The sequence below is a fragment of the Cyprinus carpio genome, chromosome B3 (genome assembly GCF_018340385.1).
Source record: "Cyprinus carpio isolate SPL01 chromosome B3, ASM1834038v1, whole genome shotgun sequence".
In the NCBI taxonomy this organism is placed as follows: domain Eukaryota; kingdom Metazoa; phylum Chordata; class Actinopteri; order Cypriniformes; family Cyprinidae; genus Cyprinus; species Cyprinus carpio.
The window spans coordinates 37257908-37281590 of NC_056599.1; the positions used below are offsets into that span (position 1 = coordinate 37257908).

Consider the following 23683-nt stretch of genomic DNA (forward strand, 5'->3'; position numbering starts at 1 on the left):
TATTAAAGAATAGCAGCGCCCACACCACAACTATAATGATAGAGGCACAGAGAAACGATATCGCTGGAATCACTTTCAGAACGAGTTTTTCCAGTTGATGAATGTTAAAAACTTTGACAGCCAATCAGATTTAATCCTGTTGTCATAATCCTCATAATATAAAGCGCCAAAGAAATCAAGACGAACACTTAGAATAAACAGTCTATATCGTTCACTGGTGTGGATGCTAATATCGTTAACTATTTTCCTTTAGGTAGAAATGTAGACGAACAAACCACATAACCAAAAACAAATAATTAATTGATAAGATGCTGGCTTTTTAAGGTTTTTACTGGCCGACAGGAATGTGTCAGTTATCTTTTCTTATTTATTTTTTAAGATAAAAATTACAAATATTGAAATCATCTCACAATCCTATCACATTGCTATTTAGCAGTATATATATATATATATATATATATATATATATATATATAGCTTAATTATACAATAGAGAAAGAAAGACGATGGAAGAATGGTGTTTAATTGGGATGTATAGTTGGGGCCAGGAATGGCATACATTTTAGCAAACACAATGCTTGCTGCCAAAGAGACATACTAACTCGAGAGTTAGCATGCAAAGCATAGCTACAGACAAATGGTTTTAAAGACAAATTTGGGAGGAGTAGCAGAAAAACAGTTCACTTACTGGTTACTTGGTAGCAATGTCCCTGAACTGTAGTTAGATAAGCAGTGGTTATTTCATGAGTGCCTTTGTTCTCTTTTATTTATTTAATATATTGCTTATTATTTGCTTTGTCTTCAGTAAACTTCATGGATTGTGATCCTTCCTGAAATATAATGTGATATATATTTTGCTATATCACATACTCCTATGCTGTATTTGTTAATATAATTTATATATATATATATATATATATATATATATATATATATATATATATATATTATATATATATATATATAATATTTACAAAAAAAAAATGTGATAACTATACCTCTTGCAAGAAATGATAGCCTCTGGTAACCATAGTGTTATGATGTATATGTTATATAATTTCTTTGCTTTTTTATGACTATAACTACAACATTTTCTTGTCTTTTTTATTTCTTAGACTGTTTTCAAATAGCATATTAATGTAATGTTTTATCGTGGGCTCAGTAACAATAAAGTAACAGTAATTAAAAGGTATGAGTTATCTACCTAAAAAATGATGGTAACAATATTGCACATACTATTTTTGAGTAGTTTTTAAGGCTAGTTTTTTTTTTTTTGTTTTGTTTTTTATGAAATCTACCTGAATAAATTATTTAAAATCTCCTAAATTATTTAATCTATGACACAATGAATTTAATATTATTAGTGAAATATGTTTTCACTATGACATATATTTTGTACAGTTAAAAGACTGAATAGAGCCAGACAGCTCAAGTAGGAAAAAACTTTGTTGCACTAGCATTAGCAAAGCTACTGCTTATTGAAAAATGCTGGAAACTAACAATCACTGCCAAAATAAAACTGCAAAATTTAGCTAATTCTCTTATAATACATAGTTAGCCTTCTTTCATTTTTATCAGTTTAATCAGTTCCTCAATCCAAGCCTCATAACTGCTTAAGTTTCCTTTAAAAAATGAGTAAACTATATCTCTTGGTTTTATTAGTGAAAGGTTCTCAATATTTTCTATACAACACTGAACCATAATTCCTTAATAAAAAAAAGACACTATTTTTAATTATCACCTTCATTTTTAAAATGAAAATGACAAGACCCATGATTCAATTTTTTACAGTGTAGTCAATGTAGAACATATTCTGAAATCAGTTTTACTTCTGTGATGTGACATGTATCCACATAAAACTGGATAATCAATCAGAAAAAGAGGGTGACGAAATATCAGAACAGAGCCACATGGCTGGAGGGTGGTTGAAAAATAAAACAGAGCAAGTTATTTTATTTTGGTAAAAGATGAAGACAAACAACTACTGCTGTCAAGTAGATTCAAAATGTTAAATATAAATAAAGTTTAACAGAAGATCTAGTTTAAAATATTCATGGCATGTTTTGCACACTTTTCATTTAATTAGCACAAAATAATATTCAAATATTTGTTTATATGAACCAGTACACCCTCATCAGTCAATGAAACCTCATTTTGTTTTGTCGCTTCAAATGGTTTGGCAGCCTCAAACAACTCTACAATATTCCTCCTTCATCAAAGGGCAAAAATTCAAGCTAGTGGCTATGCAACAAGGTTAGCTCGGGGACGAGGAACAGGGTTGTGAGAGGGAAATAGGCAAAAATGCACTTCCTTGTGCTCCACCTCCTGTGGTTCTCACAGCTAGCGGCAGACAGGTGGTTAATAGTGAAGTGATTGAAACTTGCTCCTATTGTTCCCACCCACATGGTCAGATTGATTAATCATTCGCAGTAACACCATGAACATGTATCCGTTTTAGAAAATAGATATGTTCAGTTTCAAATTTCATGTCAAAAATGAGTGTTGATTATTGTTAATTTGACTAAGGGTAAATAATCGTAGTGGTCATCAAAACCTATGTTTACTATTTAAATAACTGAAAACACAAACGCAGGTTTTTGTGAGGCTTGGTTTAAAGACCACATGAGCTGAATTACATAAAAATTGGAGAAGATTTCCAATTGGAAAATATTTTTCTAGAGCAAAAGTGTGCAATAAATAGGAACAAGCTGAAAAAACTTGCTGATGGTGCCACTAGAGGGTGACCACCAAACAACCAAATGGGCCAGGGAACTATTCACGCCTATTCAGAACTATCTCTGTTATTCAGACTGTTCAGATATGACTGTTCCATAAACTGAATAACGTCAGTAAATGATGCACACACACAAAAACGGGTAATACTTTGGTTTAAGGTGTCCTTGTTACATGTTACATATACTAACTAGTGTAATAACAATAAATTATGCATAACTGCATGCAAATAACCCTAAACCAAACCCTAATTCTAACCCTAACCATATTTTAAGTACATGTAATTAATTAATATTACTCAGTACTTCAATGTATATTTACATTGTAACACCTTAAAATACAGTGTAACCCAAAAAAGTTATTATTATTATCATTAGCGCTAAATGTGTGAAATATTGCAAACAACAACAAATAATAATAATAATTGGTCCGACAATTGGCAAATTTGGCAACTCTCTCCCTTCTTCTTAACATGTGTTGCGTCAGTTATAATTGCTGTGATCATATCACTAGAGAAAATAATAGCTATTTTAATGAAACTGTGGCAGATACGGTTGCTAAGGTAACAAGCCCGAGTTTCTAAATTGATTTGTTGAAGTTCAAACTGTAATGTCACTCCCCCAGAGTCATCCAGGTCATTTTTCATCCCAAAATCAAAGAAATATATTTGCTTAAAGAAAATGTCCGTTTTAAAATTTTATATGATATTTCAAATGGATTTTTAATACAATTTTTGCATGATAATTAAGTACATCCTCTGTTGTAAGAAAAAAAAAACTGAAGGGTCCATGTATGTATGTATATTTGTTTGTTTGTCAGAACATTATCCATTAAGTTTACAGACATTTCCTGTAACCCCAAAACACAACATAATGGAATGTGAAATTGAAAATTTGGGTTAACCCCGATGGAAACATAAACATGGAAAAGTCAAACACATTGGACCCTTTTTTAATGGGCATTTCTTAAAGTTCATTATCATAATTTAAGAAATGTGTCATCTTAATTAAGAAACATATATGTATTATTTAAATGAAGTACTTTTACATCATTTTATATCACAACTGTCTTGAAAATATCACAATGCAAATAATTGTATTGCCTTAAACTATGTTTCATAACTTTGGCCTGAAACTCACTTTGGCCCCTGTACTCACTTATTGAATACACAATATTAAAACTTATTGCAATAAAACATTTTACTGATTTGTCAAGCATTTAGGAATCACTGGGAAGCATCTATTAGCATCTGTTCTTCTGAGAGCAACTTTGGAAAGGATTTTAAAGTTCGTAAAGATCTAGTTGATTGACCTCTTTACTGAGCTAAGATGTTTATTACTGGTTTAATGAGTGTACTGTGGTCTGAGGGTCACTTTAGCCATTCATCTGGAGACAAAGAAACATTCCCCAGGAATTCCTATCAATGGGACTTTAAAAGAGTCCATTTCTATAGTAGTGTTGTTTCTCTTTGACCTCCTCACCATTTGACGTCATGCCAGCTCAAGTGCCGACACCGAGCTGATGTCTGAGGTCACAACGAGTAGGAAGTTCCACAGTATATGACATTAGCAACATCCCACTCACTGTGGAGATGGCAACCTATCCTATCAATCAACATCAACCAAACTGTCCATCTCATAATCTCTCTTTCTTTTTCATTTTCATGTTTTCTTACGCAAAAAAGCCGCACACAAACAAATAGACAGAATGATCCTTTAAGGAGTTTCTGTACTCTGAATAATAGAATATATTTTCCGCCACTCTTCCTTTTTCAAACAGAACCCCTACTGAGTGCCGCCAAGCTTCCCTCCTCTTCGATACCCCACTCTTTCCCCGGGGAGCCTCCTTCAGCCGCCCTCCGCTCCATGACCTCAACTCTGGCGCTCTAGGATGGGGCGCTAATCACATCTGCCCAGTGACAGCAGCCATTCAGCGCTGGCGCTTTAAGAGCCCGGCACCCAGCAGCCCTTTCTGTGACGTTTCAATGTTTTCAATCTCTCCCCTACCCTTCGCTTCCCCACTGTTATATCGCCATCTATTTGGAGTGGATTTTCACCCTGCGTCGAAAAAAATTAACTCAGAATTGTCAAAACCAAAGCATTGCTTTGTCGCTTGTCCAGCAAGTGCTGTGGGATGGGTTTTACCCATCACAGCAAGATGTACACGGGGCTTTAAACTAAGGTAATCACTGATCACGGTCTATTCATCTGTCATGACGTGTATATATTGTAAACTGGATGGTCGGATTGTAGTGTACCTCCCAACAGAGACCTCAGAATCAGCACGTTTACCCGAGGTTAGCATATTAATGCATGGCGTGTTATGAAGAAATCTGTCTTAATCCTTTAAAACCGAAGGGTTGTGTCCTTTGGCGGTCCCAGATCAATTAGTTGAGGCTCTTTCTGTTTGCTGTTTGGTTTGCCCCATTAGAGATGTCTGTTTGCATCCAAGTCTCTTCCTCTACAGAAATCGATAAAGCTGGAGGATGAGGAATCTTCTTACCAAATCTTACTTCAGCTTTTTCAAAATCCACTGAAATTGGAAATGCCATGGGACTGTTTGAAGCGTCTTTTGTGGCCTTGTGCCTGATTGGCTGGGGGAATCAAGCTGAAATCCCATTCATCACCTACACTCAATAGCACCACAGCAGCCTCTAGCTGGCAGGCCAGGTAGGGTGCCGAGGCGCACAATGTCGAGGGATTAGCTTGAAAACTGTGGGGACCAGGCCTCTCACTGCAGGCTAGCTGGGAGATGGGGGGCCGGACCGGCCAAGGTCATCGTCTCCCGTCCGGAGGAGAGTGGGAACGGACCTTGGGAACCGTTGGCGCTGTCTCTCATTGCCAGACTCAGCTCTCCTCACAGCAGGTGCAAGTCAGCGAGATAATGCCGCTGCTAGCTTTTGTGTTCTTTCAATATTTTCCTTCTTGCTTTCAATGCTGACCGCATTTTTCTCTGAAAAAAGAAGTTAGCAGGGATGCCGGGCAGATTGGGATTTTTTAAGGCTCTTAATTTTCCATTTTTGTCAAAGCGCAACACTTTGGATACGGCTTCAGAAGTAACAGTAAGTGGTTATTAAAGTTGCAGTACATCCACCATGATGTTATACTGTATTGACAGACAAGAAATTTCAAATGAATTTAATCAATGAATGAAGTGTTTTTCTTTCTTTCTTTCTTTTTTGAGCATTATTTTGGAATAAAATAGGATTACATGTAAAAATAAAAAACACAGATAATGTGTTCATTTCTTGCTTCCTCGTCTTTAATTATTAGTATTTATTTATTTTTTTATCAAAAACATTTGCCCAGTGATGTGCCACTGGCCTTGACAGTACGCTTTTTTCTAACGAAAGCTGAAAGCGAGGCTAGCTTATCGTAATTAGCGCAAAAGTGGGAGGACAACAACATGTGAGATCATAGTGATGCAAAAACTTGCATAGGCTTCGTGTGTTGTGAGGCAAACGTGAACTTTTTTCTTCGCTGAGCCATGCACAAGTTGTCATGACGACAGGGATGTTCCGCTGATGAAGTCTTACTCCTTGTTGTCCAATCAGATTGTGGAACTGAAACTGCAGCATGAACAGGAGCGGACGCACCTACTCCAGACACACAATGCTGAGAAGGACAGCCTGGTCCAGGACCACCAGCGGGAAATCGATAGTTTGGACAAGCATGCGAGGGCCGCCATGGTCCAGCAGCAAACGCAAACCCAGGAGTGGAGGAAGCGCGATGCTCAGGTAGGGGGTCCTTTCCTTTCCTTTGCTTCACTATTTAGTTTTTTTTCTAATTAGGATAATGTTACAATTGATGGCTATTTTACACTGTGTCATTATTGCATTTTTATATGTTCCACTACACTTGAAGTACTCAAAAATATATAGTATTTTGCGTACTCTTTCGCAACACTGTTGTCATGTTTTTATTGTACCGTGTTGGAAAAAAACAAGGATTTAATTAGGAAGAATTCTAAAACGCAAACTTATTGGGCGTTATTTTTATGTGCAACTTTCCACTTGGGAGAATTCCTTAAAAATTAATTTAAAAAAGTGACTGAAACCACAGGATGCCGGATGAAGGAGGTAAATTCCCCAGCCTATTGCCACTGTGGCCTTTTATTGTAAACCGTAGGGTGCATTCTTCTTTTCTTGGGTTGTTTATATTGGGTTTAGTAGTATCTGTGCACCACCACTGAGTTCTGGTTTTGTTGCTGTGGTGTAGGTAGCATTTATCTGCTAATAAGAGCTATGTTCTAATATCTCAAACTACTGGAACAGGCGTATGTCATTTAAAGAGTATTAATGAGCTCTTTATCCATAAAACCTCCATTTTGGTCATCAGCGGGTTTCTGGTTGCCTGTTGTGCCAATTGCCCCGTCCGTCGCTTCCCTCTCCAGCCTGGCTATCGTGAGATCCCTGTGGGAAGCCGATTGATAGCCTAGCCCCCAACTGTGGATTCATTGGACTTGTCAAACCCCAAGATTAAATCTAAATTGTCAGCATGGCTAAACCATATTTATTGGCTGCTAGCAAGAGAAACAAGCTCAGAGATATTGGTGCTGTAGAGGACATATCGCTCCACACTGAGACGCTCCAATCCGGATATATATTAGCGAAAATGTATGATAAGATTTGTTGATAACATTGGTCTACTTATGAAGTGATCTATAATTGGTGGGGAGGGGGTCTGTTTTGAGTGAAAGTTATTTTCTTGCTCAGCAAATGTATTATTTGCTTCCGTTAGTTTTACTGTAGCGCTGACTGTTAGTGGTTTTGTATCAGTGATCAGTTACTTTCAAAAGTGTTTGTCGATGGTTAAACAAAAAAAGTTTTACAAAAAATAAATGATAATTAAATACTAGTAAAAACTTAAAACAAAAGCTGTCAGTAAGACAACGTGTATCATCATGTATAATCACCACCACATAAGTGTCATCAAACAAAACCCAGTGTTGTTTTGTATTCATGTCTCAACGTCCTCCATCATGTACTGAGTAGTTAGTTGGCACTTAAAGGAAGAGGTTTGTGGTTTGGCGAATGTCTTCTGCAATTCATAGATGCAGTTTTGGCCAAGAGTACATCAAACCCACTATGGCCCAAAAAATCTAAATTCCAAATAACCCCCTCCATCTCACTAGGCGTGAAACCAATGGACTGGAAAAGATCCCGGGAAATATTTGCAAGAATATTGATAGGTAAAGACCTGATGATAGCTAAAGCTTTTTATAAAGCACTCTAACATTTTTTTTGTTTGTTTTTACCTCAACCTTAGAGACCCAAATGATGGTGTACCCAACCCCCCATCCCCCCAAACAATACCTATTTGGGTTGTAAGACTTCCTAGGATGCTGCACACTTTTGTTTATTAGTTGTGATCAGCTCAATGTTTAGTTGTTGTAATCACAATGTTACTTACAATATTATAAATGCAGACTCTGATATAATTTGTGGTTTTATATGGTGTCATAACAGCTAAAAAAAACTTGGAAAAAAAGCAACTTGAAAATGAGTGTTGTGGCCACAAGCCCAAAACAAGAGCTAAATGCTAGTTGTTATATTGAATGAGTTTTATTTTGAAGTGCAAAAAATCTGTACAGTTATGTCTTTATATGCATGCTGTTTCATGCAGCATGGCTTGACAATACACCCACAAGAAAAACCGAAAGCTTCTGCATAGTTGACAACAACAGCTGGTAAAATACTATAACTTTCTGTCCACAAAAAAAAAAAAAAAAAAAAAAAAAAAAATTGAAATGTAAAAATAAAGTGTAGTTGGTGTGCTTTATAAGTGATCCAAACTTAGAGCACCTGGAAAGTGTTTACTGTGAGCTGAGCCGCTCAAAACTCTGAGCCGTGTCATTGCAGCATAGCTTTAAAACAGACATAGAAATGTTCACAGTCCTTGTCCATGCCACTAACAAATTTGCCCAAAACAAATAATGATCTTCATTTCACAACTGTACAGGAAGCTAGGGAACGTCATTATTTCATGAAAACAATCTGCAAAGGAAAAGTTTTGAACATCCTCCCGGGAAGGCTGTGAAAAGCGTAATAGGCGATTTTGTTCTCTGTGAAAATTGTAGAAGATTGATTGAAAGATTGAAACTTGATCCAAAACAACAGCCAGCAGTGTCAGTAAGCAGTGCTCATGCTGTATGACTGAGGCATGCTGGGAGATTTAACAAGAAATTTGTAATTTTTCCACCTTAAGGCCCGTTGGCACCAAGAATGCTAACTATAAGAATATTTATGTGTTAACTATAACTATATAAGCATCTACACTAATGCACAAGAATGCTGAAGTTATGTTGTCTGCTGGTTTACATGCTTGAGCTCTTTAAAGTCTGATTCTGAGTTTTTATTGTTCAAAAGCTGGAAAAAAAATCATCTGAATGTGATTGCAACAATATTTTTCATCTGTGGCATTATTGTTATAGTTGTGGTGTGGACTTTCCTATAGAATTAGAATGATTATTAATACTTTATAGTTATAGATATCGTACTTGTTATGAATGAACTTTAACTGTTGTTATAAAACTTTTAAGAGTGTGAAGATTCTTGTGTTTTATGTAGTTTAACCTGTTAGTTTTAAGTTTTATTTAATTTCTTATTGTTATTGTGAGGATTAATCAGCCAATATTTAGCCAATATGCTGTATCTTGTTTGCCCATTTAAAGACATGTTTCACAACCTGATGAAAGCCTTGTGAATGGATAATGCACACGTTCCATCATTTCATTTTATGTCTGAGCTTTCACCTCTTTATTGTAGTGAGAGATATAGTGTAAAGTTACATAGCACAGGACAGAATTGAACTCGTGTCACATGTCGCAGGTTATCTGGTCTCAAAAAACACAAAAATATTACATGCATTTCTGACAACCTCTGAATGCGGTTTGAGTGATCAGACCACTGAACATTTTTTAACTGTATTAAGTGCTGACCACTGAAATGAATGGCAGGAGTAAACAAGATCAGCAAGATAGGTAACACTTTGCTATTGGGTCCAGTTCTCACTATTAAAAATGTTAGTTCACCCAAAAAAGAAAATTAGACCATAAATTATTCACCATTCATTTTTTTTATGGATGGGCGCTTTTTATTTCACTTCTTTTGGATTGAAGCACTGCAACACCCACTATGTGGCATTAAACAGCTTGAAAGATCAAAGACAATTTTTAATATAACTCTGACTGGATTCGTCTGAAAGAAGAAAGTCATATACATTTAGGATGACTTGAGGGTGAGTAATTTATGGCCTAATTTTCATTTTTGGGAGAACTAACCCTTTAACTAGTTGATTATTAGCATCACTATTATTAACATATTGGCTGATTATTAGTACTTATAAATCACATATTCTGCATGGCCATATTCTACATCCCTAGTACTATCCAAATTTCGAGTTTATTGCAGCAAAAGTCATAGTTAATCCTTTGTTAATAGTGAGAATTGGACCTTAAAATAAAGTCAAAGTTGAAGTCAAAACGTCAAGATCAAAATTTATGCTAAATTTAGGTACAGGTAATTTTCTGCCGGGACAATATGCCTGAAGTTGAACAAGATTTACTTTAATCCTAAAACACAAAACATTACAATAAACAATTTAAAATTCATGTATAAATGGGAAAAAAATATACATATACATAAAGAAAAAGAATTTTAGTGAATTTTGATTCAAAAATAAATGGGAAAAAAATATACATATACATAAAGAAAAAGTGTTTCTTCTGTTTAACTTGTATAATGCATGACTAATGAGTGATTTAATCATTAAAATTTTAGTGAATTTTGATTCAAAAGTAAAGTGTCACCAAATAGAAGTGCATAAAAAAATGACTGTTCTCAGATAGTTCTCTGACCACTCACCCCATATGTCAATGGTCAGCAAAAAATAGATTGTCCCAAACTCACACCATTGGTTAAGTGTGTATGGCTGTGTTGGACTGGTTGAACACTGCATTGTATCAATTTAGTGACAACTAAAATTTCTATTTAGAATTATGGTTTTTACTTTTTCCTCATCGTGAGATGTTTGTCACATCGGTTCACATTCCTTTAACATGCTCACATCAGTTACAGATCCAGTGACGGGTAACTTCAATTTTCATGTCTCTTCCTGGAATCCATGCTGCGGAAAGCTGGCAGTGTGAATGGACATCATTCACACACAATGAAGATGAGCGATTCAGACTCATGTCTTGATGTGGTCAGGACATCATGAGCGTGTGAGATGAGCAAATGACTCGTGCTTTTCTCAAGGTTTTGTTCCAGGTCGCGGTGACTTGTTTTCGCTCAATACCATTGGTTTGTCATGCCTCATTTTGTAACCCAAGTTACGTGAAGTCAGCATGGGTTTTCCTGTTAGTTGCAGGAAATCATAGCACATCTGGTTTTACAACCATCAGTGGAGACTTCAAGTTTGTCTACAAGTCTTAAATTCAATTTCCATTCAGTGGTCTGTTAGATTTAGCCCTATCGTTTCCCCTACTCTCATGCAGGGCTGTATCGATCTGAAGGAATATGATGAGGGAGTTCAAATCCCCTCGTCTCTGGACTGGAATCTGTGTATTAGTTTCCTTGGACTCTGCCGCCCTCCGGGTTCCTGTTTTCTTTAGTCTGTTTGAGGATGAAAAGGCCAGAACATCAGGATGGTTCTCAGTAAATATAGTTGCCTGCAGCCAGCTCAGTAAACCAATACACAGTATACTCTATAGACCACATGCGCTTTAATGCCCACTCCACACGTTTACAACAGTCAGGCGCTTGTGCTCTTCATAACTATCTTTATTATATGGAAAAAAAACAGTGGTCAGGATCTACACTTTCACTTATTTTCTCTTTCATCAGCCTGCATGCATTAAGTCTTGTTCAAACTGAGCGATTTTATCACTGGGGGTCGCCAGGTCGCTGTACTGTTGGTCTCTAGTGAGCTATACTACTGCTGGATGATCTAATGTTATTAGTAAGCTGAGAGTGGTGAAGTATTTCATTCTATTTTAACAAGGATTGATATTCTGATAACATATATTTAATAATGAACATGATGAACTGTTATCAATACACAAAAATGTGGTGAAATCACCAACAGCAACTTCTCTGTCAGCATCAGTCTGTAGAGGAGCACATGACAATCACCAGAAATGGCTTCTAGTCGCTGTAGATCGCAGTGACTGTAAATCTTTATTGGAGCCCACTTTATATTAGGTGACCTTAACTACTGTTCTTTCATTTAAATCAGTCATTTGATACAATGCACTTGTTGTATACATACATGTTTTTTTTACATTGTACTTACATTTGAGAATGCCGTCCTGTATTTGCATGTGTAATTACAATTAATTTCTGTATTTACATCTATAATTGACCCTACCTCTACCCCTTAAACCTAACCATACCACCAAACCTGTCCATAACCTCACCCTTGTCCCGCTCAATAGCAGCAAAAGTGTTTTGCAATTCAATATGAACACAATGGTACATTGTGCCTAATGATTCATTATTTTATTATTAAGAACATAGTATTTAAAGACGCCTATACATATTTTGAGTCATTTAAGACATTATTAATTAAATATGGATGAAATGTTCATCGAAACAATTTTTTCGATGACAGTTTTAATAAAACTGTGAATAAAACAATTATAAATGCTATAAACATATATTGTAGTTCCCCTCACTCCACAACAAATTCTGTAAATGTAATGGTATTCAGAACAGGACTGAAAAATATGAATATAAAACAAACAAACTATAAACAACATTTTTATAAATATCAGGCAAAACAAATTAACTTAAAGTGTAACTAACACATATATGATTTTATAGGTAATATCTGTCTATAGATTGTGTTTTTGCTGATTGAGAATTGCTGCATGATTTGATTTGATCTCCAGACATGTTAATGTCTCAGACACTTTAACAAACAAAGAGTCATTTAATTTCATTTAGACACACTGTATGAACAACAGATGCTTCATTCTGCCATTCAAATCCACTAGTACGTTTCCTTGCGATTTCGTCTTGACACATTCCATGTTTTTTTCAGTAATATAACATAGAGTTCAAACAGCATGGGAGATCATCTGAAACCCATGGAGTATAGCATCATATCGCTCTGATCGGCAAATTAATGATGCTGTCAAACTTTCAAAGAACTTGATTCCCCAGTAAGAGATTAGAACACAGAAAATGAAGGCGGACATGGCATAGGAGATCAGGCCTGCTTTCTGATGTGCCAAAAACAACAGGCTTGTTGACGGCGGTCACGTTGTGTCTTGCACCAGCAGGGGTTTGGATTCAGCCGTTTTGGGTTGTCATGCCGCCCAAGTAATCTCAGAGCTGTAATCTAGTCAAAGGGTGGCTGCTTTGCAGGAGCTCAAATAGAGCACTTTTTTTTTTTAAAGATTTGGTTTGGCTTTGTAATTCCCATACTCCCGTTTGTGTTATTTCATGGTATTCTGAAATCTGGAAGAATGAGTTGTCTAGATTTGTGACTGGTAATGTACATTCCATGATTGTTTCAATTATCTCTCTAGTACGAGAGTGGAAGCTCATCCAACTCAGCCATGCTGCATATCCAAAAGTCATCCTTCAGATTTTTTTTTTTTTTCACATTTCAGGGCATATGGTTGACACAATAGACTGTTTGCCAAACCACGGCTGGTTTTAAGCAGTCGTCTAATGACATTGTCTTGATTTCAGCTGCTCTTTTCAACTCTGGAAAACACAAAACAGCACCATCACGAGTCCGTCCATCCAGCTGTGATGGGTCATGGAAGATGGGCTCCAGCAGACTCTCAGCACCAGATGGGCCCTCGATGATGAAAAGGGTTTTAATCTCTGGCCAGACATCACTGAAGCAGAGCACGCACAGACGCTTTTCATTGGGCTTCACGTTGGACTCTTAAAGACATGCAAATGCATTTCAGCCGAAGATTTGGATCGCACCGTCCGTCTTTCATCCAGAATGGTGCCATAGTCTTTGAAAATGCAAATTGAGGAGCATGCCACACATATAATACCTAAGAAATCACCATAAGAGAACAGGGAGCATACTCTGTCTTATCTGTACTCATGTTTTTTTGCTCTTGGGATAGCTCACTAGCAAATGATTTCATTTTGACAGTGGTTAAATCACCAAGTCACTTGGTTTCGAGAAGCCATTCTACTGGACTACTATATCCAGTTGTGTCAGGTGGATCACATGAGCTTCATTGTCTGTACTCCATTGGTTTTCACCATATTGTGTGTAGCTGTTCATTTGCATAAACTGTACTAAACTGTTAAACCATCTTTGCACTGAAGTCACACTGGCATTGGCGTCTCTCTTTAAAAATGAATGACTTCTAACTGTCTGATCTGTCTTCTCATTGTATGTGGTGTAAGCACCATTTAATGCATGGGATTGACAAGCACACTTTTAAAAAATAATTGAGGTTTTCACAGCAATGCCACTGAAGAACCATTTTTGGTTCCCCAACAAATCTGTCAGTGAAAAGTTCTTAAAAGAACCATTTTTTGTAAGTGTTAAGAACATCTAAATAACCTTTTCCTCTATAAAGAACCTTTTGTGAAATGGAAAGATTCCACGGGTGTTTAAGTTTCTTCATAGGAACCATAGATGCCAGTATACAGTAGAATCTGTATTTTTAAGAGTGAAGTGGAACAATTCTGACAATAAGTACTGTTCCACTGAGGAAGTGCTGTAGGTGAATTTGTGTAGCCGCTTACAATGATTTAAACTTGTCTGGTCCTATTTGCCGAAGAGTAAATGCCTACAAGTTTTGTGTGTTTTGGCCAGTATATGCATATTTTCATTTTTGTATTTGTTTCTCTTGGTTCTTAATGAATATGTGCACAAATAACAGAATATATCACAATCTGTCCTACATTCCTCTCTCTCTCTCTCTCTCTCTCTCTCTCTCTCTCTCTCTCTCTCACTCACTTCATTTTAATTAAATTCTTTTGTTGAACTGTTGAAGTTACATCATACATAATGCGACATTCTCAGTGGTTATTGCCTTTCATTTTCTGTGCTAGTATCTGAGCTTCTTTTCATAAAAGCACGTCCAAACCCATCAAAGATGCATCAGAAAAACCTTCCCAGAGTCCAGTTTAAGAGGGAATTATAGATTAAAGGCTCCTCCGAGCCGAGATCTAATAGCTTTGTGCCATTGCAGCAGCATGTGGGCTGGTGCTGCGCCGCTCTGGCCGTATTGGACCCGCACGCAGTCTTGGCATCTGGGTGTTTGTGCGACATGGCTTTGAAGTTTGCTGCTATTCCCCAAGTGGCCGCAAAACAACTTCAGATGCTCTTCCGACAGACGTGCCACGTGATGCACTTAGCAGTCTCCTCCCAGGGATGTTTGGGAGCGCAAGGAGCACACAAGGGACTGCCAACATGCCAGACTCTACCACACACCACCGTCTGCACGAGGGTTAAACACTTTGGGAGCACAGATTATTTGATATCATTATTATGGACATGGTGTGCTGGAGTGTACAGTAGGTGGCCAACCAGAATAAGCTGTAAATGGCTGTTAGGGTCATTTGTGCTGATAATGATGACATACACCATATCTTTTTAAAGATTTAAAGTGTCAGATGGTGTTTAAAGAGAATATGAGAGTTAGATTCTCTATACTTCATTAATAAATGTCCACCCCCATACCTAAGCTTAACAACTACCTTACTAACTATTAATAAGCAGCAAATTAGAAGTTTGAAGTCATAGTTAATAGTTAGTTAATAGTGAGAATTGGACCTTACAATAAAGTCTGACTGAAATTCACCCAGTTACAGAAGGGCAGTGTGAATGCAGTTTTATGTTAAGGGTCTGGTGGCTTAGAAATACGTTGTGCCCTGTTACTGCTACTAGCAGTGAGTATTGTTAGTTATTCTCCGTAACACTGTCCATTTGTACTCAAGTTTCAACCTTCGGTCAGTGTGTCAGATGGTTCTTGATTTTCAGAACGAAGTCTCTGACAGGTCTGTCAAGGGCTAATTCCTGTGGTAATGCCTCTGGTTCCTTGTCTTTTTTTTGTAATTCATCTACTCTTTTTTTCACTCTCTTTCACGTTAATGCAAAAGCTCATCGGTAAGTGGTCTCGATGAGGTTTTTCATCTTCCTGTAATGAGAAATGGCAGTGGTACCTCATCCCCATGGGCAACTGACCTTTGATTTGCGCTAATTTTGCTCATTAAATCAAACCCCTGACCTTTGTGGAATGCCGAGCTTTGATGTTATACTCTTGAGGCTCGGAGATCAGAGGCTGTGGTGTCTGTTTTCCTCTTCCTGGCTAGAATTGGGCACAAATGCTCCACTCGTCCTGCTTGGCTTGTTTTGCTTATCCTCTTTCTCTCTATCTGGCCTCTTCTGTCTTTTTTCACTTTGCATTTGTTTCTGTTTTACAGCCTAAATGTGTTGAATTCCCAGATTCAGTTTTCCATAAACACATCATCTGTCCCATCTATGGGTGCATCTTAACGGATTTACAAATTTCATTGTTTGTGTTTCTCACCAGACCATCTCCGATCTGGAGGTCCAGGTGCATTCTCTGAGGAAGGAGCTGTTGGCAGCCCACAGTCAGAGGAAACAGCAGCTGACGGAGTTGGGTGTGCTGCGGGAGGAGGAGCGACAGCGGGCCGCTCGAGACCAGCAAGCAGCTCTGGACCGTCTGCGGGCTGAGATGGATCAGGTGCGGCAGGACCTGGAAAGAACCCACAAGGCTGAAAGAGAGCTGGCCCAAGAGAAGGTTGGTGTGAAATTCAGGCATTGTATTTTTGGCATTCTAGGTTGCAATTCAGGTCGCACAACCCACCTGCACGATTTGTATAATGTGACAGACTAGTCATCATTAGCCTTGTTTTAAACCTTATTAAGTTACTGTCTAAATAAGAAGCTCCATTTGTAGACAGCAACTTGGATGCTCTTATACTTAACACAAAGATTCAACTACTACTCTTATGCAATTGATAATAACCATGGATATAAAGTATTAAAACATACATGCCGCCATCTTGGAGTGGTCAGCAGGGCTTGTTTGAATCAAAGTCAGTAGAATTGCTTTTGGCTGAAAGCATATCATTGCATAATAAAATGACTGTCTGGGTGATCATCTCCCCAACGTTTGTCATGACACATTCATATTGTAGAAAATTGTATTTGGAGGTTACAACAAAAAAGGGAAGTCACAGGAATGGTGGGACAGGCATAATTTATTTCTGGCACTACCAATTATTTTCTTTTAAAATGATTTATAATATGCTGGATTATCAGATGTTTATAGCAGAACAAATCCTCTGAAAATCAGTTGGAAAAGACAGGATCTGTCAAATCATTGTTATGTGTTAATTAAAGGATCTTGTCCTTTCCAACATGATGAACATGTAGTTGTATTGATTATTTACAATTCCCATGTTTCTTATGTTAGCATGTTGCCATGTTACGATCACACTAGACTTTGAGCATGCAAAATTTCTTTGGATGCTGGAACCATAGATATATATAAGTAGATGCCCTATTAGCATCTGTTTCTGTGGGCCGCTATATATAAGCCGTCCGCCATATTGAAATGTCTGTGAACACTCGAGAGCAAGTTGCTGGTGTTCCACGCATTTATATATTTATATATTCAGTAGACTTCAGAAGATGCTTTTGCTAAACTAACACAATACAACAAGACAAAGCCTTTAGCTAAGAAGGTATTTAAAATGGAAATTAAAATGGAAATTTAAAAAAAATCACAAACCAACACATTCTAACCAATTTCTTCAGGAATTGAATTTTATGGATTTTTACAACCAGGTGCTGAACAGTGTTGTTGCATATTGAAACTCATTGATTGTTATTGTAAGTGATGACATAGACTGTTCCAAGATGGCGTACACGTCAACATATCTGGAGCGGTCAAATGTGGCATCTATACATTTCTGTGGTTTCAAGGGTTGTGATATGATGTCATGCATCTTTTTAAAAACTTAAATTCAACTAAATACCAATTAAGAATGTAAAAACTTACAATATACTACACTTTCCTCCAGTACTGTAGTTTTAAATTTATGTATTTATCGATCTTCTGTTGGTCACACAGTTTCTGTTTCACGTGATATGGAAGATTTTACCAACTTGAACTTTGGAATGCAGCAAAATGCGAAGCAACTTCGCATGAGATGCATTTCCACTCTCCTGCATTCACATGTGTATGAATGGAAGTCAATGGCATGAAATCAGTGAGGTTTTTTGTTGTTGTTGTTGTTGTTGTTGTTGTTGTTGTTGTTGTTGTTGTTGTTGTTGTTGTTGTTGTTTTGTTTTTTCTCCAGAAAATCTCAAAAATCTCAAATCATTATGGTAGAGTAGATTTTGAGAAAATTATTTCAGAAGACTATGAAGATAGAGTGTGGACTATTTTTAGGTGTATATAGAACTGTTCTGATTCTCCAGTATGATTGCTATGTCTGTGTAAGTTACTCAGTGTTAACGTGACACTTCACACGTTCCACAATCAATTTCCAAAAGCCAGGATTGCTTGTATATGATCAGACTCTGTTTCTGGAGAAAAATAAATTAATTAATCACATGCACCTGTTGAGCATGCAACAAATAAAGTTAAACTTATAAACAGCTGTATGAATACACAAGACTAGCTTCTCACCTAATCACGTGTGTTGTGTACAGTATACACAGACGCATTCGCACATGTTCATTGATGGGCTGTGTTGGCTTGAACTCCAGTGCTGAGGGAATAGATCACTTAGTATTTAATTAAACACATTAGCCCCTCTTTGCCCCGGCTCTATCAAGGTTGAGCAAGCAGACTTGGGCGACTATACCGGAAATCCTGCATCCTTTCTGGTTTTAAAGCTCTTGATTCCAGCCGCAGAAACGAAGGCTGGAAATCGGCTGTAATCCAGCACAGGTTGGCCAGGAACGAGCTAAAGGTGGTATTGATCAGAGGGTAATCCTGATTAGGCCCATCAAAGCGATTAGTTTTCATTAAACTCATGCACCGCTGCTGACTGCACCCTCCCCTAGGACATCTGCGGCACATTAGCGTGCCATTTGGCCTCTTCATAAATCCTGGGCCTACATTTTGGAACCATATGTGAGTACGTTGCTGCACATAAATCCCATCTGAAGAGAATTCCGCCTCGCTTTTCCACTCTCAGGCTGACACGTAAAGCTTGTTTACAAAATCAGTCTCTGTTTCTGCCACCCCTCATCTGATACTCATCCTGACCAGAGGCTGAAAACTTCCTCTGAAGAGACTTCAACAAAGTCTGTCTCTGAGACTGATTGACGCACTTCAAACTAAAGCTGCCAGAGTTAATGTGTTATCGTGTTTTAACACTGTTACATGTTTTAACACATTCATCTTTTGATGAAAAATAAGACTTGTTAAGTTTAGAAAATAAAGCTTGTTTAGAGGCTGTTCACACAAAATGCGTTTTTCCATTCCAGTGCACAACTTTTGTCCATTGTTTTTCTATGAAAACTGGACGAATGTGTATGACCGTTGTGCTCGTGTGTTTTGCAATGTCTCGCACATGAGCATTGCATTTTTAAGAAGCTGTGTCAAGTTAAAAGAATTTCCATGCACAGCACCACTCATCAATGTCAGTTCTAAAGAAGTGGGCCAATCAGAAGAACACAGAGGCGGGTCAAGCATTGCAAGTTTTTGTTTACAGTAGCAAATTGCCATGCCAACTGTTTTATTTGATGGCAACATGGCTGAGAAGGCATTCTGCACTGCATTTTGTTTAAAAACCATTCTGAGCACTGCATCTCGCATTTTAGACGCAAAGATGCGTTCACTATAAACAGTCTTTCATCACTGTTTCTTCAACTTCTCTAATTTCCATTTTAGACCACTTTTAAAAATTCAATATACTATATTTTTTTAATCAGTCAAGTTATCAATGCAGTAAGATGTCAATGCAGTCCACTGGAGAATTTAACTACAGTACTAAGACCATAATGGCCCTTTGAAGAAGGCACCTTGTGTCTCAAAGGAAACCGTTATTAACTGACAGAATTTGCCACATAATGGTGTTGAGTCTTCAAGTTGGTGAGAACATTATCTTGGTATTCTGAAAATTTTCATTCAGATGTAGCAAGAAAACATACGTGTGAGGTATTCAGGGATATTTCACCAAAATACAAATAAATTTTTTTACACTCTTAATCTTCTTCCGAACCCACTTACATTCTTCATTGGAATACATAAGTGGAGTGACAGTTAAACATCTGCTTTTGTGTTTCATGAAAGCCAGAAAGTCAGGTTTGAAACTTGAAGATGAGTAAATTATGACAATTTTCATTTTTGGGAGAACTGTCCCTTTAAGGCATTTCTCACTGAGCGATGCAGATTAGTCATAAAGAGAAACGCAACAAATGGATGCTCATATGTATTCTGTGTAAGGCATGACTCTTGTGAGGTAAGTAGTGTCATGATTACTAATACAGATGTAGATAAATATGGCATAATGAGACAGATGATGTTAGTGCTGGCCTGTGAGAGTGACCAGGCTATTATAGTGCAATGTAATGGAGGTAAACCGGCTCTCTGATCTCTCTCTGTCCAGAGGTGCAATACCAGACTCATTCCTCCAGAGTAAAGCTGTTTGTCCTCTGAAGATCTGACTTACACAAATATACATACATCTCATTTTGCCACTGTTTCATAGCTCACCATTGCAGTCCAGTATATGAGTCATCTGTGGTGTTCTCAAAGTCAATCACTATTACTCATATTTAAAGTTAGAAATTTGAACAAACCTCTAATCCTATACTAAATTTTAGTGCCATTTGTGCTACAAACATAAATGATTTCTTAATTGACCCTTTTTTATCCTATAAGATGTATCATTTTTTTCTGGTGGACAATAAAATGGACAGAAAAATCTCCTAAGTCCCCTGACTTTGAAGTGTATATACTGTAGCTTTTTGATGTGATAGTTGGTAAAAAGATATTTGGTTTAGGCTTTTATGGTTTAGGCCATAGACTGTATAAAAACTTGGACGTAGTGTCTGTGACAACACCCGTAGGTTTCTGAAGAGCGTTTTTGAAGCTCAAAGTGGGCGGAGCCAGCCGTCACCATCTTGGCAGCACGTCACCAATCCCGGATAATCGAAAATGGGCAAAGAGGCGGGAGATGGTTGCTGAAACCACACCCACCTAGCGCGACGGTGGTGACAGCAGCGACGATCCACCTGTCACTCAATTGGCCACGCCCTTATTATGCAGAACTTTAAGGCTTAATATAATTTAAACGGATGAGTTATACAAAAAAAATTCACCCCCCTCACAGTTGTCATAAAAGGCTAAATTAGCTATATATACCAAAACCAGTTTTTGTACCAGGCTGTAAGCATATTTTTTTCTGATGTAAAGTTGGGCATTTTAACATGGGGAGTCTATGGGACTGACTCCCTTTTGGAGCCAGCCTCTAGCGTACAGTTGATGAATTGCAGTTTTAGTCACTTCCTTGTTGGTTTCAGAAGAGAGACCGAAAGGCTAGTAGGCAACCGCACAAAACGCCTTAGCATCCTATCATTGTGAAGACAAGCAAGCACAACTGCACTGACATTCTCTTCAGAAAATGTAAAAACTAGTTTTTTCTTGTTGCATGATAGTAGAAACGTTACTAAGATAAATCCTACTGGTTTCACAGATTATTAGCCAGAATGCTTTAAATGCAGCTAATGATTTCATTTGCGCATTTAGCCTGCTACGTTATCTCTCCGCAACTGCATCAGAGCTTCTATTTTTGTATGGTTCAGAGGGAAAAGTTTAGCTATTTTCAATTTGGAAGTTTTTAGGCTTTTAGATTTGTAGTGACTTGGCATGTTTCTAAGATGAAATTTCTTATTCTTTTGATGGCGAGAGAAACGCTGTCCTCGGCAGTCAGCCGCTCCTGAAATGGCCAGCCAGGGTTTGAAGACAGATCCCAGAGAAAAGGGAAAGAGAAATCCATTAAATCCATGAATGGGTTTTCATGAAAGACACAGGCTTTTTGAAGGGGAGCTTGTGGAATAAAATAATAAGAAACAGAATATCCGAAGCGATAAGATCATGTGTTAGATTGTTCCAACGTCAGACGCTTAGCGAAAAGAAAGGAAGATGAAAGTGAATTTATTCCAGTCTCTGTTAACAACAGAGGTTTATCTGGCTGTGGCTAGTGTGTGCGAGTGTGTGTGTGTGCGCGCAGACACCAGTACCCAATCTCCATCCACCACAGAGAACCCTGGGAGCCTTGTTCCTCCAGATAAACCTGACTTCTCTCTGCAGCTCACAGCCAGTGCCTCTGATGCTCAGATGTTCTTTGTACTTTCTTCTTCTTTTAGCTTTGGAGTAACGGCTGTACAAATCACGGCTTCCTGTCCTGAATTCCTACGGATTCAGCCCCTTTCATGTCTTCTCTTTTTTTACTGCAGATTCCTCAACAAAATCCGCCAGTCAGAAAACTTATTAAGTTTTCAGATCAGCATCCCTCTTTAATCACTGCATACAGTTCAACTGGGTCCAAAGAGCGAGTGTGTTTTTGTTATAATAACTCGTGCCATATATGTGAATAATAACTCATTTTTTCTTGTTTGAGAAACAAAAAAAGGCAAAATGTAAATAATTCTATATTATACATAAAGATTAGCAGGTACAAAATCACTACAGCCACTTTATGTCAGCGCAAACACTATACGCACTGGTATAATGCTGTGGCATGCATATCTAATGAAATTAAGGCAATATCATCATCATCTCTATGTAAATTAGGTTCTTTATAGAATGAGCCAGGTTCCAAAATACCTTTGCTGTTCGTCTACGGCAGTTATAACATTGCTGGTACAGAAGACTTGCATACATCATAGCTATTGCACCATTTAAATTGTGAGCATTAAAATGCTTGCACTTTTACCACATCTGCTGAATTCTTATAGTCATCAAAACAGATATATAGAAATAAACAATGCGAAGTGGGTCAAATGAATTCTTAGTGCTGTCTCCCCTAGAACAGCCATTAGGTTGTCTCTGCAAAAAATAAAACTCACTGAAAATCATAAGATATTTAGCAACATTATTATGTCCACGGCTAATCACTAACTGGTAGATTTCATGCACCAGCCCGGACAAGAAGATTTCAGTTTCTTTTAGCATTCCTATCCAAAGTAAAATGGCATATGAAAGCTGTTTATATAGTATCATAGGGGCATTCACCCTAAAGAGGGGCAGTTTTCCTTAAAAAAAGTAGTGTGTGTAATGAATACCTGTTGAAAGAGCAGCCTTTCTTTGGACTCATCACTCTTTTTGGGCTCTATTCATCTTCTCCCACATGCCCTCATAGCCATCAGATCAACCCACTTGTTAACACCATCAGGATAGGCAGAGATTCACATGTAGGCCTATCTCTAGAACTCTTGAGCATGTTTCATCTGCCAGCACTAAATGAGCAGGAATAGTTTGGAGGAGGATTTGGCTCTGTTTATGAGGATGATAGTTTGTCATGTTCCTTCTAATTGTGTTTTGTTTACAGATATATTCCTAATTCACATTGTTTTACTTCAGTTCTTGAGTATTTCCACTTTTGAGTGATCAGTGTTTCTCAGATGATGCAACTTGAGAGTTTAACATCAAAGGGATTGGTCATGTCAGCTGTAGCTGGAGGTGCTGAAATGGATGTGGCTGGTTCCCTTTTCTGTTTTCTGTTTGCCCCAAAGCCAAAGGCTCAAGGGATTGTCCTGATAAAAGGCACCAGCCTTACTACCCCTTATGGACTGGAGCTGTCAGACCAAACCTAGTGGCATAGATTTGACATGAGAGCGGTCCCAGAGCATAGACCTGTGGCACCTCTTATGAATTGCTACAATGTGGCCATGCTCTCTTGCATTCAAAACAATAGTTCAGCCAAAAATGAAAATTCTCATCCTTTACTCACCCTTACATTATTCCAAAGCCA

The 23683-nt window shown here is 37.7% G+C and overlaps 1 protein-coding gene across 4 annotated transcripts in view; it reads left to right on the top strand.

Moving 5' to 3' along the window:
- The window catches only part of LOC109078078 (centrosomal protein of 112 kDa-like), a 160468-nt gene that overhangs the window by 64504 nt on the left and 72281 nt on the right, over positions 1–23683 (top strand). For all 4 annotated transcript variants that reach the window (XM_042720941.1, XM_042720940.1, XM_042720942.1 and 1 more), the window contains 2 exons: positions 6287–6469; positions 16255–16485. In XM_042720941.1, the coding sequence (XP_042576875.1) occupies positions 6287–6469; positions 16255–16485 (414 nt within the window). The remainder of the gene's footprint in view (positions 1–6286; positions 6470–16254; positions 16486–23683) is intronic.